At 40.8% G+C, this 16397-nt stretch overlaps 1 protein-coding gene across 1 annotated transcript; it reads left to right on the top strand.

Annotated features, from left to right (window-relative positions):
* The first annotated feature begins 2316 nt into the window (after positions 1-2316).
* On the top strand, positions 2317-16130 carry C18H3orf85 (chromosome 18 C3orf85 homolog). The gene is made up of 4 exons (XM_070582768.1): positions 2317-3754; positions 3854-3906; positions 14182-14315; positions 15723-16130. Exons 2-4 carry the CDS (start codon positions 3858-3860, stop codon positions 15810-15812), a joined length of 273 nt encoding a protein of 90 aa, XP_070438869.1. The 5' UTR covers positions 2317-3754; positions 3854-3857; the 3' UTR covers positions 15813-16130.
* The last annotated feature ends 267 nt before the right edge of the window (positions 16131-16397 follow it).

The raw sequence follows: 16397 nt of genomic DNA, 5'->3' as shown, positions 1-16397 counted from the left end.
GGGATGATTTTGTCTTTTTTATGGCTGAATAGTATTCCATTGCATATATACACAACATCTCCTTTATCCAATCATTGATCAATGGGCACTTGGATTGTTTCCATGTCTTGGCTATTGTGAATAGTGCTGCAGTGAATATAGGGGTACACATGCGACTTTAGATTGTTTATTTCAAGTTGTTTGGGTAGATAGCCAGTAGTAGAATAGCTGGGTCGTATGGTAGTTCTATTTTTAGTTTTATGAGGAATCTCCACACTGTTTTCCATAGTGGCTGCACCAGTCTGCCTTCCCTCCAGCAGTGTATGAGCCTTCCCTTTTCTCCACAACCTCTCCAACATTTGTTGCTTTTTGTCTTGGTAACTATAGCCATTCTGACTGGTATAAGGTGATATCTCATTGTAGTTTTGATTTTCATTTCCCTAATGATTAGTGACGTTGAGCATCTTTTCATGTGTCTGTTGGCCATCTGTATATCTTCCTTGCAAAAATGTCTGTTCATATCCTCTGCCCATTTGCTGGGTAGAGTATTCCTTGCTGTAAGTTTTTCCTTTCAGCACTTTAAATTTATCATGCCACTTCCTTCTAGCCTGTAAGGTTTCTGCTGAGAAGTCAGCTGATAGCTTTATGGGGTTTCCTTTGTATGTTACTTGTTGCTTTTCTCTTGCAGCTTTTAGGATTCTCTCTTCGTCTTTAGTTCTTGACATTTTAGTTATATTGTGTCTTGGTGTGGGCCTCTTTGGGTTTATTTTGTTTGGTGCTTTCTGTGCTTCCTATACTTAGATGTCTGTTTTCTTCCTTAGGTTAGGAAAGTTTTTAGCTATCATTTCTTCAAATAGATGCTCTGCCCCTTTGTCCCTCTCTTCTTCTGGGACACCTATAATATGAATGTTAGTGTGCTTGATGTTGACCCAGAATTCCTGTAGACTACTCTCATTCTTTTTAATTCTTTTTTCTTTTATCTGTTCACCTTGGGTGATTTCCTCTAGTCTTTCATCCAGCTTGTTGATCCGTTCTTCTGTATCATCTACTCTGCTACTGAGTCCCTCTAGTGAATTTTTCCTTTCCACTATTGTATTCTTCATTTCTGATTGGTTCTTTTTTATATTTTCCAATTCTTTGTTGATGTTCCCAGTGAGTTCATCCATTCTTCTCCCACAGTCAGTGAGCATCCTCATGACTTTTTGTTTGAGCTCTTTGTCAGGTAGATTGTTTATGTTTTTTTCACTTAGTTCTTTTTCTGGGGTTTTGTCCTGTTCCCTTGTTTGGAACATATTCTTTGCCTCCTCATTTTGCCTCTATCTCTGTGCTTATGTCTATGTATTAGTTGGGTCAGTTCTGTCTCCTGATCTTGGAGAAGAGATGCCTTTTGAGGTCCAGCAGTGTGCTTCCCTCTTGTCACCAGTTTCAAATGTTCTAGGAGTGACCCCTGTGTGGGCTATGTGTGTCCTTCTGTTGTGGTAGGGTTGCTCTTGCTGCAGGTACCCAGGGAGTCTAGCTGTCTCACTGACCAGCTGGTTGGAATGCTTAGCTGCCGCTACCTGTGGCTGCTATGGAAACTTCAGTCACTTTATTGGGTTTGGGGAGCCCCAGCACAGTTGGCTGTAAGGTCTAATAGCACATTCCTCTTACAGTTTTTCTGTTCAGTGAATATGTCCCCAGCATGGCTGGTTGCTAGGCTCAGGGGCTCACAATTGCTGTAGGCCTCTGGCCTGCACAGCTATTGTCAGCTCTCTCAGGATTGCAGCTGAGTGGGGTTGGCCCCAAGCATGGGAGTACCCAATTGTTTCAGGCTTTGGAAAGTGGGGCTGATCCTCTATGTAGCTGTTTGAGAATCACAGGTCTTTTGCCACTGGTAAGCCCCACAGCCCACAGGTCCACACCCATTATTGTCAACACAGTGTTGTCTTGCGCACACGTCCAAACTCCCTGGAGTGGACCCAGTTCCCACACACTCCACCAATGCCCTACACACTTCACTCACCCCTCATGTACACCCTATCCCACAGAGGTGGACCCACTTGCCTGCCTGCAGAGGATCCAGGCACTCAGTCTATGCAGGCTGACAAGTTGCCCGAGAGCATACTGTTGGGTAGGGCCAGTCCCAAGGGGATGCTGCCTGGCCTGGCTGACCTGGATTAAATCCATGCTCTAGTGGGCGGGGAAGACCCTGGGCTAACAGGCCAGGGGATGAACTCCAATGGCATCTGCCAGTGTCTGTGTCAGCTTGCCTGTACTAGGTCACAATAACAGCTGCTGCCAAAGTCTCAGTCCCTAGAGAGGTCTCACCTCTCACTGAGATGCACCCAGAGCCTATCAGGTGAGTCTCTTTTCACCAAAGGACTGTGCACCTTTTTTTTCTGGTGATTTTATGTTGCTTTGTGAAGTGGGTGAATTTGTGTGTTGGCCGTTTAAGAGCTGGCTTTTTTCCACTCCTGCCCGATAGTTTTTCTGAGGGTATTCCCTGTTGTAGTTAACAGTCAGCACAGCCCAATATTATGACACTCATCTCAGTTGTACTGAGTCTGAAGGATACTGATAGCGGTAATGCTCCCCGACTCTGTCCTCCGTTCCTCCAGGGAAGTCTGTGTACCTTAGATTGCTCCTGGCCAGCCATGAAACTCTGTGGCTTGCAAAGGTGTCTTTTTTCTCTCCAGAAGGGAATTTCTTCATCTTCCACCTCAGCCAGGACTGTCCCTTGTTGTGGGGGTTCTTTGTATCCAGTTTTCGGTTCTCTCCCAGTGGTAATTGCTCCAAGAATAGTTGTAACTTGGTTGTGAATGTGGAAGGAGTTGAGTTCAGAGTCCGCCTATGCCACCATCTTGACATCAACCTTGTCAAGATATTGACATTGATGTAATTGACTGGTCCTACTCAGACGTCCCCAGTTTTACTTGCGTGCGTGCGTGTGTGTGTGTGTGTGTGTGTGTGTCTGTGTAGGAGATGTGTTTAGTTCTATGCAATTTTATCACATGTTTGTATTCACATATCCACCACCACAGTCAAGACACAAAACAGTTCCATCACCACAAGAGTCCCTTGTATTAGCCCTTTTATAACCACATCCACCTCCCTCCTCCATCCCTAATCCTTAGCAACTACTAATCTGTTTTTCATGTCTCTAATTTTGTCATTTCAAGAAGGTTATATAAGTGGAATCATACCGGTAGTAACCACTTGGGACTGTTTTTTTTTTCACTCATCATAATTCCCTTGAGATTCATCTGAGTTGTTGGGTCTATCAACAATTTTTATTATATTATTATTGCTGAGTATTAATCCATGGTATAGGTCTATCTCAATTTGTTTAACAGTCAGCCTTTGAAGGATGTCTGGGTGGTTTCCTGGTTTTACCTGTTACTAATAAAGCTGCTATGAACATTCTTATACAGGTTTTCATATGAACATAAGTTTTCATTTCTCTGAGATAAATGCTCAGTAGTGCAATTGCTGGGTTGTGCAGTAATTGCATGCTCAGATTTATAAAAAACTGCCTAACTGTTTTCCAAAGTGACTGTACCATTTTATATTCCCACTAGCAACATATGAGTAATCCAATTTTTCCACCTTGGTTTTGTTTTTACATTGCATTAGCGTGTGGATGATAAAATTAGTAAATAAATACGTGACCCATATAAGAACCGCCTGTAAAAAGTCAGTCGAAAAAGTCCAAAGGGCAAAAAGGCAGGAGTTATATAAAAAAGCCATCTCAAGCAAAGGCCTCTCTCTGACTTGTCTCAGCTCGCAGGGCTCCCAGGTATGCTGTAAATGCTTCATATTCCTGGAAAGTACCCCATAAGCCCTAAAGCTTTGCTTGGTTAAATTAAAATTAATAAATCTTTTCTTTCCAAAACAGAATCATGGACTATAAAACGCTTCAAGTGGCCCTGTGTTCAACATTGCTCATAGGTAAGAACCTATTTCTTTTTTATTTATCACGTCTTTTATAGCTATCAGGTTGACAGATAACCCCTTTTGACTTTTTAAAGATATGAACAAAAGTGTTTTATCCATACACCAATTCTAAAGCACTGGGGAAATGAAACTATTGTGTTACGCTGTGGTTTTGAACATGTTAGTGTTAATTGCGTATGTGATCATATTATTCCTGATTATGTATTAACGTATTAACATGTTGCTGTTGCTAAGAAATCTATTTAACTGCTACTTCTGAAGAAGTGTTCTAGTGTCCTTCAACAAAGGAAAATTATAAATGCCATTTAGAAACTGCAATACTTACATGTATCATTATGTGGAGACCCCCAGGATACTTTGAGAGTGTGAATTCATTAACCTTCAGGGTAAGCTGTGGCTCGGAGAAGTAGTGTTTTCAAGACATATCAAGGAAGACACTCAGGCCAGATGATTTGCTGCCAAATTGACCCAGTAGCTCAGAGGCTTATATCTGAATTGAACTGCGGGATCATTTGTTTTTCTCGTAACCCTAACTGAAAATACTTACGAAGGTATAAATTATTTTCGCAGTTAAGTCTCTACAATTTATAAATACTTCTGATGAAGATGCTTAACTCAGAATAAATTCCTACTTTTATGAAAGCTTGAGACCCATGTAAAAAAGTTACATATTTTGTTTGAGGTCACACACACACACACACACACACAGCGACAAATAAATAGATGTAGGTGTATACCTATCTAGAGAATATAAATCTAGGTATGTGTGTATATAATTAGCTTTTTATTTCTAAGCATATTAATAATTTTAATAAAGAGTTTTAATCATCTATATTGCACTTTGCATTTAGGAGCTTTTTATTTTTTTTTATTTATTTTATTTTTTTTAAAGATTTTTATTTTTTTCCTCTTTCTCCCCAAAGCCCCCCAGTACATAGTTGTATATTCTTCGTTGTGGATCCTTCTAGTTGTGGCATGTGGGACGCTGCCTCAGCGTGGTCTGATGAGCAGTGCCATGTCCGCGCCCAGGATTCGAACCAACGAAACACTGGGCCGCCTGCAGCGGAGCGCACGAACTTAACCACTCGGCCACGGGGCCAGCCCCCACATTTAGGAGCTTTTTAAATAAAGGATTTAGAAAATTTCAGCCAATAATTACTGAGCAATTATCACCAAGGCATATACAGTTATACCCAGTTACAGCCCACATCTCCAGAGGAACAAAGTGAGGCTCACTCAGTTTAAGTGTGCATCTGAGAAGCATGCTGTAAACTGAAGTCATGGACTGGCAGTGCTCCATCAGCATAACGCTCTGCCTTGGCTGATCCATGCCGTTGACTTTGGAATGGGTGATGGTGGGTCACTGAAAGGCTGAAGGTGTTGTGGCTCATCCACATTCACCTGAGAACACCGCAGGGTCAAAAATATCTGGCAAAAGGAAAATGGTTCTGCAAAATGACTTTTGTAGACTTTCTTAAAGAAACAAGTCGGAATTAACTTTAACTCCAGCAAATATGTCTACCTATAGAGGCAACTGGTTTGATTGACTTCACTTTAAAAATAAATAAATTAGTAAATTTGGACCCAGTTCCCACACACTCCACCAATGCCCTACACACTTCACTCACCCCTCATGTACACCCTATCCCACAGAGGTGGACCCACGTTCCCTCTCACTAAGGCACTTACTAACATCAAGCAGTCCCATTTCACATAAAGAGGAAATATGGAAAATATACATATTTGGAAAGTGTTTCACTGAGTAAGTAAACCAAACTTAGAGTTGACCCATATTTGAAACAATTTGGGGGTTGAATTGATGAGATCTCCCTCTAAGTGCAGGTACGTCTTCCAGTTTTAGACAGGGAGAAAAACAGACTGCCTGTGGCCTGTTTCTATAGCATAGTTCCAGCTCTTGCTTTTCACTCCATGGTTACTAACCAAGGCCAATTTCTCTAAAAGTTTTTTTGTTGTTGTTTTGGTTTGTTTTTTTGACAAGAGCTTTTAAACTCACATCTTCTTCCCGACGACCCTGTCACAACTCCCGTCCCTCCCATTTCTTTTCTGCCATAGAAGGAATGGCCCTTCTCAGTCATCCCTGCAGCCCTCCAGTTCCTTAGGGAGTCTGTATTACCAGATATAGTTTTAGCTTATTTCATAAGATTTTGTTCTTAATTTTCCCTGCTCACTTTGGCTTAAGATTGATTGCTCTCAAGAAAGTGGGTAGTGAGAATAAACTTGGAAATGACTTGTTTGGAGAAAAAATGTGATTACCCATGACTAGATTCATTGAGAACGCTGGATGTTGTAGAAAAACTTGCTCTTTTCCTATCCAATTGGCATCATTTGTCATGGCACTCGAGTTGAGAATTCATCAACACAGATACGCAGTGACCCAGAAGGGGTCACTCTTGAAACAAATAAAATGCTGCCTTTCGTGAGCTATGAATTTCTCTGTCCACAAGATTAAAAACTGATAAAAGATCTGCCAGCTCCAAAAACACATCCCAGGGAATTCCGCGGCCATGTGTGTGAGCGTGGATGTCGGCGTACGTGTGTTGAGAGCACGCTATGACAGATGGAAGTTGAACTCAAGTGATACCAGTTTCTGTTTACTTTTCAAAGTACTCAACACGTCAGCAGTTGTAACGTCAATAAAGCCGAAGTTCCCGAGTTAAAAGTTCAGTGACGAAAGCATTTTATTAACAGACAGTTTAGTACGATGCCGGGGATTTGAGAGTTCGTCCGCGGGTCAGCCCCTTTCATTCCTCCCTGTTCACTTCCACGACCCTCTTACCATCTTCTTACTTCCTTCTTTGCCCTGTTCCTTTTTGCCATGACTTTTCACCTTTTGTCTTTTGTAACCGCCTTTCTTTAGTCTCTCCTTCCTTTGATTTCTTGATTTCTCTCTTCTCCTTCTCCCTTCTTTTTTCTTCACATTTTTTTCTCTCACAACTCGAACTTCTTCTCTTTCATTCTCTCTCTCACTAATTTTTATCTGAATTACAGCAAAGTGGGAAAATCCTCTGTACTAAATAGAACTCTTCTATCTTCCACCATAAACTTTTGGGTCAGTAATCACAATTTAGAGCAAGAAGGAAAAAAAAAAGTATTTCATTATTTGTAAAAAATTCCATACCTAACACAGGGAATAAAATATTCAAGTCTAAAAGTATTTTAATCTCTCACAAAATTATAAAACTTCTCCTACGTTTAGAGAGATCTTTGAAAATTTTACCATATTGCTGAGGCATCTGCATATCCTTTTCTTCTGACCCTGTTTTGAACTTAATTCCTAGTGGCCATTTATACTTTATTTTAGTACTTAATTTATGTCCATGCATAATTCCCTGGGCACTTAATTCATCTTTATTTTTTTAAGACATAAACATTTTAGGTGCAGGAACTGAAACTCAGTCCAATAAAATTAGTGGATAATATAGGTTGTTCTTTCCTTGCTTATACTGAGCGCTAAGTGCTTCACTTCCCGTATCCCATACCTAAGTACTGTTGAACTTGGGGCGGGACTGTAGTGCTTATTCTCCATCTGCAGTTCCAGACATTTGGTAATACTGTAAATATTAGTATCACCTAGCCCTGAGGGAAATAGCTAGTTAGGGGCCTGTCCTGTGATCTGCCAGACCTTTCGCATCTTCTGCCCCCCCCTTGAATCCCACCACGTTTATTTCATAGACGTTGACGATTACACCAGCAAGAAGTTCACAGCTGTGGCTGCCCAAGGATGACAAGATCCTGCTGATTGGAGTGCCCTGGTCTGTACTCTTTTTTTTTTTTTTTCCTGTTTCTTAGTGAGGCTCTGAGACAACAGATCTAAAGGGTTCTCTGAGCCACCTTCTGACAAATAGCACCCCCTTATTTATCCTGGTTTTGATCAAGCTGAGAAATAAACCAAAGATGATTATGGAAGGCCATTTCTTTGATTGCTGAGAAAGACTCACTCGGAAGATGTAGCATAGTATGAGGACATGAAGGGCCTGAGGACTGGACCCTAGAATTTGGCAAATTTCGTATCCAATTGCAGTTTGCAGAACCAGAACAGAAAGGGTGCCCTCTGAGGGCAGATCACTCTCTAGATGAAGAAGGAAGAGCCATCTGGACATGCCAAGTTATGCCTCTTGGATTTACCAGTGAAATGAGGCACTGCCCCTTCCTAGGGGCAGGGAACACAAAGGAGACAAGAGAGGCCTGGGACTACCCTAAACGAGTTGCCTCTGCATGGAATTTGCCATCAGACCTGCCCTTTCATTCTGTTCCTTAAGTTTCTCATTAGACTTTCTCATCTTTTTAGCGTAGAGGTTCCTACCATAAGTAACATTTCTGTGGTCGTGTGCATAGTATACAGACTATTCAGTCATTTCTCCACCATCAAATTTAAAGACTCTTTTTCAGCCTTCCCTGAGTGATGGCAGTATGGGGAGTCTTTCTGCCTCTAATTATACAACTTCCGCTACTCCCATATGCTCATCAGCCCGTGATGGACACTCATCTCTTTGTGCATCATGTGAACACATTTGTTTCGTTTGCTTTAATTATTGGCTATGTTTATTTTGACTTCTTTTTCACTTATTTCTGCCTGTCTCAGTGCTGAATTTCTTGGCATGCAAGGTTCTTGAAGGCAGTAGGAGTTGTGCCCACTTAGCATATTCTATATGCTTCCGATGACATAATACCACCCAGAGAAAGTAATTTTCAGTTAATGACCTATTTGTTATGAATACATTCCAGTTAAAAATAGAGCTGGAAGAGATCTTAGAGATCATATGATCCAGCCTCATTTTACAGAGCAGAAAATAAAAGTGCAAGAATAAAAAGTGGCTTGGTGACCTAACCAGTCACTGACAGGGCCAGGTTAAGACTCCAGACCTCTGATCCTTCTTGATTTGGATGGGGAGAGTGTGATCTTGAATATCTTCATACTCGGCCATGTCTGCTTTGTTTCTACTGTACAAAATTTTCTGCAGAGGATATTTGAGAAACTTTTAGATGTAGAACTAAGCTTCACAGGTCCTATTAAAACTGACTATGAGAGGTTGACCTGGTGGCATAGTGGTTAAGTTCGTGTGCTCTTCTTCGGTGGCCTGGGGTTCACAGGTTTGGATCCTGGGCATAGATCTACACACCACTCATGAAGCCATGCTATGGTAGCATCCCACACACAAAATAGAGGAGGATTGGCACAGATGTTAGCTCAGGGCCACTCTTCCTCAAGCAAAAAGAGGAAGATTGGCAACAGGTGTTAGCTCAGGGCCAATCTTCCTCACCAAAAAGAGACAACAAGAACAAAAAACTAACTATGATATGGGATGAAAGGAAGAAGGTTGTGTAGGGAGTTGGAAAGAAAGAGAGGGATATTTCTTATAGCTTATGATTATAAAGTTTAAATAAGGCATTAACCTGTCTGATATTGCCTACATTAAAAAAAAAAAAACATTGAAAAACCAACCAAGTAATGAAACTCAGGGTTCAGTTTCAGTTTTCAGACTCCAGCGGTATTATATAGGCTTACAAACACAGAACTCTGACCTTGCTCTCACTAACTTTCAAGGTTGATCAGGCAAAATGAAAAAGGGAGGAGAAGTCTCTCAAGCAGAGAGGATAATAGCGTGCCCTTCTATGGTGTTTGCATTTTATTTCCAGCCCTGCCACTGACTTACTATGTGACCTTGAGTGAGTCATTTCATCTCCGTGTGTCAATTTTCTCATTTGTAAAGTAGGACAATAAATACTGCTTTCTCTGTCTCTCTCATGGGTGATGTTATTATCACCATCAATTACTATTTATTGAATGCCTGTTGGGTGCATAATGCTGAGGTAGGCGCTTTGTTCTGGGGGGCGGGGGAAGGAGCCAGCATCACTGAGACATTTTCTGTGAGTAAAGAGAAGATTTACGGAAGAATTATTAGAGCTTAAATAGTTATGGCTTGTATTTTAAAGCATGCTTCTCTGCCAAGATTTATGTAATAGCATTTTTTTCTTAGTGATTGTACAATGCACCCAGATAATTATGGTGCAGAATATCGGTTCTACTTTTGGATGATTCGAAGGAACACTATCTTAAGCAGTTACTGTTCTTTCTTTATCTAGCTGGAAGTTATATTCTAAGCATAATTCATTTAGAAATATTTTTAGATATTGTATTGAATCTACTTTGCCTAGCCACTCCCTTTTTTTTGAAAAACACTTTTTTCTTTTAATAGAATGAGTATACATTAAACATGCAACACTGTAACTAAACACCTTTTCCTCAAAAAGAATGAAGAGAAGTCTGAAAAGTCACCTATTAACACATCTCACCCCAAACCAAAACTTTACTGCTGGTCAGTCCACACGAGTCAGCCCAATGAAGGCCAGTTCCCTCTCTCTCCAAACCAACCCTGTCTTCCCATTGCCACTGTCACTTACTCTGATTCAGGCCCTACCAATCTCTCATTTGGGCTGTTCAAAGAGCCTCCGACCTCGTGTCTCTCACTCTGCTCTCTCCCTCTTACCATCTGTCCTCCACACTACTGACAAAGGAGTTTTCAAAAGTAAATCTGTGAACGGATAAAGAAAATGTTGACATATACACACAAAATACTATTCAGCCTTAAAACAGAATGAAATGCTAACATATACTACAATATGGATAAACCTTGAAGGCATTATACTAAGTGAAATGTCACATATGAAAGGATAAATATTGCATGGTTTCTCTTATATGAGGTACCTAAAATAAGCAAATTCATAGAAAGTAAATGGTGGTTCCTAGGAGCTCGGGGAGAGGGAAATGGGAATTATTGTTTAAAGGGTACAGGATTTCTATTGGGGATGATGAAAAAGTTCTGGAGATAGTAGTGATGGTTGCTCAGCACTGTGAATGTCCTTGATGCCACTGAATTGTACACTTAAAAATGGTTAAAATGGTAAGTTTTATGTCATGTATATTTTATCACAATAAAACAAAAATCTTTGAAGCAAATCTGACTGTATCATTTTCTTGTTCAGAAATGATAATTAATTATTTAAAGAATGAAGTCCAAACTCCTTGGTATGACAGTAATAATCCTTGAGAACCAAGCTCCAGCTCCTCTTTCCAGCATTGTGCCTCACCACATCCACCCCACAGCGCTGCCTTGCAGTCACATCGGCCAAGCAAGGGTCGCTGAACCTCAGGCTTCCTTTCTCCTCTGTTCCTTGACTCTCCAGGCTCCTTCAGCCTGGAATCCGTGCTCTTTGCTTCTACTCCTTTCCTGCTGGCTGTGGAAAGCTTACACGTCTTTTGAAGCTCAACACAAAACCAATTTCTCTGTGAAATTATCAGAATTAATCACTCCCCCGTCACATGGTCTAGTTACAAAATGTCTTATAATTATTAATGAACTCTGAAGATAATGTGAGTTCCTGAGTGGGAAGGGTTTTTTTTGTTTGTCTTTCCATGCAATCGTGATTATTAGAGGAGGATCTAAGGTGAGGCAAGTGGAGGTCTCGTGGCACAAAATTTGCATAACCCTGAGAGTGAGTTCCTTCTCAGATTTGGTGCCCTAATGTCCCCACTTGTCTTCCTAGTTTCAACTACTTGACCTTAGTAGTTGCTTATAATGCATTGTATTAGTTATCTACTATGGTATAACTAATTTCCCCAAACCTTAGCCATTTAAAACAATAAACATTTATTATTTCACAATTTCTGAAGATCAGGAATTTAGGAGTGGCTTAGCTTGGTGATTCTGAGTCGAGATCTCTCATGAGGTTGCAGTAAAGATGTTAGTGGAGCTGTGGTCATCTGAAGGCTTGACTGGAGTGAAAACACCAGGTTCCCAAGTCGCTCATTTATGTGGCTGTTGGGAGGAGGCTTCAGTCCCTCGATATGTGAGCCTCTCCCTCAAGGCCTCTGGAGCGTCCTCACAACATGGCAGCTGACTTCCCTTAGAGTGAGTGATCCAGGAGAGGGGCAAAGCAGAAGCTGTAATGTCTTTTATGTCCACAGAAATCACACACTGTCATTCCCGCAGTGTCCTGTGGTTACACAGATCAGCCCTACTAAGTGAAGGAGGGGACCACACGATATGAGTATCAGAAGGCAGCGATCTTTGGGGACCATCTTAGAGGATGGCTTCCACAAACGTGCTGGATTGATTATATTGAATTAGATTATCTAGCAGCAGGTCAGTATTACTTCTGGCATCTCTTACTAGTATTTTCTGAAGTTGACTTTTGTCTATTATTTTTAAATCATTGAATAAATACAAATGCTAACTTTGTATAAATGGGGACTACATCTGAGCCATTTTCAAACCTCCATTAGTAGTACAGTGTTTTGCACCCAGAGGCAGCCTGACTGGTGTGTAGTGTCAAGAGAGGCTGTCATTTTCAGCAGGTGCCTGTTTAGAACTAGAGCTCACTGGGTTGACAAATTAAACTAGAAATAATAGAGCTAACAACTAGAACCCTGCTTAGGATCCAAGGCCATGCTTGGAAAAACATGAGATCGTAGGGAATGTGTACGAAACTCAGCTTCCTTTTTTCTACAAGTGGAGGAGTTCTGTTAGCGTTCTTACTGTTATCTCACCCCAAGCATTTCTGCCTCTTAGTCACGATATAGAGCAGCCGCTCTGAAGGGAGAGCTCCACATCCTCCCTCCCAATAGCTGTGAGGCCTTGAACATAGTATTTAACTTTTCTGTGGCTCATTTTCCTTGTCTGCAAAATGAAATGATTAATATTGCTACCTCTGAGATTTGCTGTGAGTATTAAATAAGGTAATTCAGTTAAAGTATTTAGCACAATGCTCAATAAATGTTAACTAGCATTATTATTACTGCTTATAAATAAAACTCTTATCCAGACCCCTCTAACCATTGTTTTCAGACACTGGTCTCGTAGGTTCCCAGTGCTACACTTTTGCTCACATCATTCCTCCAGCTTAAAATTAAAAGTGTTGTTCCGTCTCCCATCCTGCTAAATTTAAGCTTTTCAACAAGGACTAGGCTAAGTAAATTCTTTGACCACAAAAATGTCTGCTTGCATCGCAGTGCCCCAGTGCTTAACAATAACACCTTCTCCTACATTCCCTTAGCACAATCAAATCCTACATTGCCTTGTGTTGTTTTGTATCTTGGACCTTTCATCCTCCTCCTTACAGAGGATAGCTCACTGTACCCCTGGTCCATGCAGAGTGTTGGTCAATAGAGGCCTGTTAATGATGAAACTGTAGTATGCGTAACATAAGGTTACTTAGGATTTTGTAATAAATGCTACTTTATCACAAGCAATGAACAGATCGTATTGTCACTACAAATAGGTCAGGAGTGTGTTCTTTCTTTATATTGATGCCATGATTGTGTTTTATTTAGGAATGAAAATATAATATAAACTGTTAAAATTTCAAGATCCTAAAAAAGTCTGGATTTTAAAGATTTTATTTTTCCTTTTTCTCCCAAAGCCCCCTGGTACATAGTTGTATATTTTTAGTTGTGAGTCCTTCTAGTTGTGGCATGTGGGACGCCACCTCAGCATAGCTTGATGAGCAGTGCCATATCCGCGCCCAGGATCCAAACTGGCGAAATCCTGGGCCTCTGAAGCGGAGCCTGCGAACTTAACCATGTGGCCACGGGGCCAGCTCCAAAAGTCTGGATTTTAAAAATGATATATACATATTTTTTTAATCCTGGAGTGGGAAGGAGAAAGAAAGTGCAAGCCTGTTCAACTTAATGGTTCATCTATCAATGCTAGCAATTTTAACCAAAGTGCCAGTTTGGAGAGCTGTCTACTTCAGACTGAAAGCTATGGTCTATTTTGGAAGACTAGGAAAGCAAGAGTAAGATTGTTGACGGCCTGGTTTGAGCCAAGTGGTTTATAGCCATTAATTTATCCAATTCTTACAGTAATCCTTTGTTATTTTGTTGTTATTATACTTCTTCACATACGAGAAAACTAGAGCTCAGAGAAATTAGACAACTTGCTCAAAAAAGTGATAGAGCTGGAGTTTGAATCCAGGTCTGTGGGCTCCCATGCATGTGCATCTCTGAAAATCTCCATCCACCACACAGCACTGGCTTTTGTGCTGTACAAATGTAAGTCATGTAAGGTGACAGTACAATGGCGGCAAAGGTCTGAGGAGAAGCCATCTCCCTCAGGGCATAGCTCTTCCAGGGTTTCCTTTTCAGGCTCCCATCCTCCCAAAGACCACAGCTTGGTCTCTTTAAGAGGAAACGTTGAGATGTAAAGTATTGCCCTAAAAGATGCTGTGCTCTTGAACTCTGAATTACAGGAGCATTGGGAGCGCCATTTTTGTTGGAGGACCCAGCGAACCAGTTCCTACGTCTCAAGAGGCACATATATTTGCAGGATTACTGGGACCCAGATCACAATCCGAATACATGGGGAAACTCACTGGTTGATCAGGTATTTGCATTAAAAACAAATGGCCCTTCACCATCTACCTTTTTAAATAACATCTCATCTGCTGGCATTAACACACCACCAGCCTAGCTGATTTTTCCTCTCTAGCTGTCCTGAGCTATACCTGCCCTTTCTTCTTCATAAAGTGGCTTTGGTTCAGTAAACTCCACCTCCTCCTTCAGGACTAAGATTCAATCTCTCCTCCTTTCTGAAGCCTTTCCTTTCTTTCCTGGGAGGCATTTGTCCTCCTTTCTTCTTTCTCCTTTGCATGCTGTTCACACGTGAGTAGCTCACGAGATGTCACACTGAAATGATCTGTTTTGTGCACCCAATCTCCCTATCTAGACAAAGTGCACATCTTACCTGTCAAAGTCATTATCCTCAGGACCTAGCAAAATGACTGTTGTGGTGTCAAGTCTCAATAACTTATTACATGTTTGGGTAGGTGGATGGATGGATGGCAGTCACATTTTAGTTCCTTCTCTGTTGTTCAGCAGCTCATTTCCCTCTGCGAGAGTTATCCGAGGCTTTAATGTTGTCCCCTAGTTTGCTCACCTTTTCCACATTTTCCTATTCATTCATAGTCTCGCTCCAAGAAGAATAAAGAAGAAACTCGTATTAGCCAGTTTTATTCCATGTTTACTCTTTTGATAGAAGAAGACATTGAAACTCCCGGCCAAATGAAATTGCTGAATTATCTGAGGATTTCAATTATTCATGATTTCCCTCTTACAGTTTAGCAATTTAGAAAGCAGAGATGTAAAACAAATTAATTAATTCCTTCAGTTGTTTGTTCTTTCTTTCCACATGTATCAGGCTCTCACTATCACCAGGCTCAAGAGTTATATAAATCTTAAAAAATTTGAATGTCCTTGTTTTTCTAGGGCCTGTCCTTACTCCACATGGCTGAATTTTAACTGGTCTGCCAGGACCGGCTTATTTCTGCCTAGCGTTTGCTAATGAAAACTACCAGTTTGAATAATGCATCCAGTTTTATGCCTGTTTTTCTCTAACAGGCACCATTTAGAGGTACTAAAACAAGACAATTGTTTATTTGGCAAATTAAATAATACAGACACTGGTAGACTGTGTCTTCTTTATGCAATATTGAAATTTTCAAGTGCAGTCTTGCCTGCAATTGTGGACCAGTACTGGGATCAACTGACAGATACTGGGATGTAACAAGATGCCACCACATTGGTTCATACTGTGGCCCCACAAACACTGCAAAACATTTGAGCATGGAAGTAAATAGATCACTAAAAGTGTGAAAAACAAAACTTATTGGTATTATCCTTCCATTGTATTTCTCTCAGTCTTTTAGGAATATCTGTATGATCGTCAGCATAACTGATGTCACACGTATTGTACATATCCAGAGACCGTGACTTGAGTTTCCTTTTGTTGCAGGCTCGGGAGACGTGGACAGCTCTGAAAACAACTGCACAGTATTATCTGAATGTGAATACCTTCACCTTTGACACATCCACTGCCCAGTAAATGTGCTTTGCTGGTTAAACCAGGAAACCAAAATCGTGGGACTCAGCATGGCAGTGTACCAAAACCGTGGGTTTTGGAGACCTCGGGCAAACCATACCATTTACTAGATTATTTATTATATCTCTCTCAGAGCTCTTGAGAGGAGCAAATATGAAAATCCATGTAAAGTCCAGGAATTAGAAGTTCTTAATAAACGGTAGCTCTTAAAATGAGAACTAAAATAAAGACCGCAGTAAGAGCATTTACCAAAATGGGGCTTTGATGGGAACAGGAAGTCAAAAACAAAAAAGCAGTGTCATTAAAACTCTGTTAATAGCTCTTGCTTTCTATTGTCTCTTCTTTGAGAAAATTTGTTCACTTTTTAATTCGAGGAAGAGGATCTCTCCAGTGAAGCTGTTTCTCTCCTCTTTTCTTCAACACTTGTCACTTTCTAAAGCCAGTCTATTCTAAGACCATGCTTTTGAAAATTTTCAAATGGTGCTGATATCAAAGGGTACTGATGAAGGCAGCAGAGAGAATATCTTAACTCATATTGAGGAATAGAGGTGACTCAGAAGCCACTGGAAGCCATTTATCTCTAAGTTC

The sequence above is a fragment of the Equus przewalskii genome, chromosome 18, assembly GCF_037783145.1.
Source record: "Equus przewalskii isolate Varuska chromosome 18, EquPr2, whole genome shotgun sequence".
Classification (NCBI taxonomy): Eukaryota; Metazoa; Chordata; class Mammalia; order Perissodactyla; family Equidae; genus Equus; species Equus przewalskii.
This window is presented reverse-complemented; position numbering and strand designations above follow the sequence as displayed.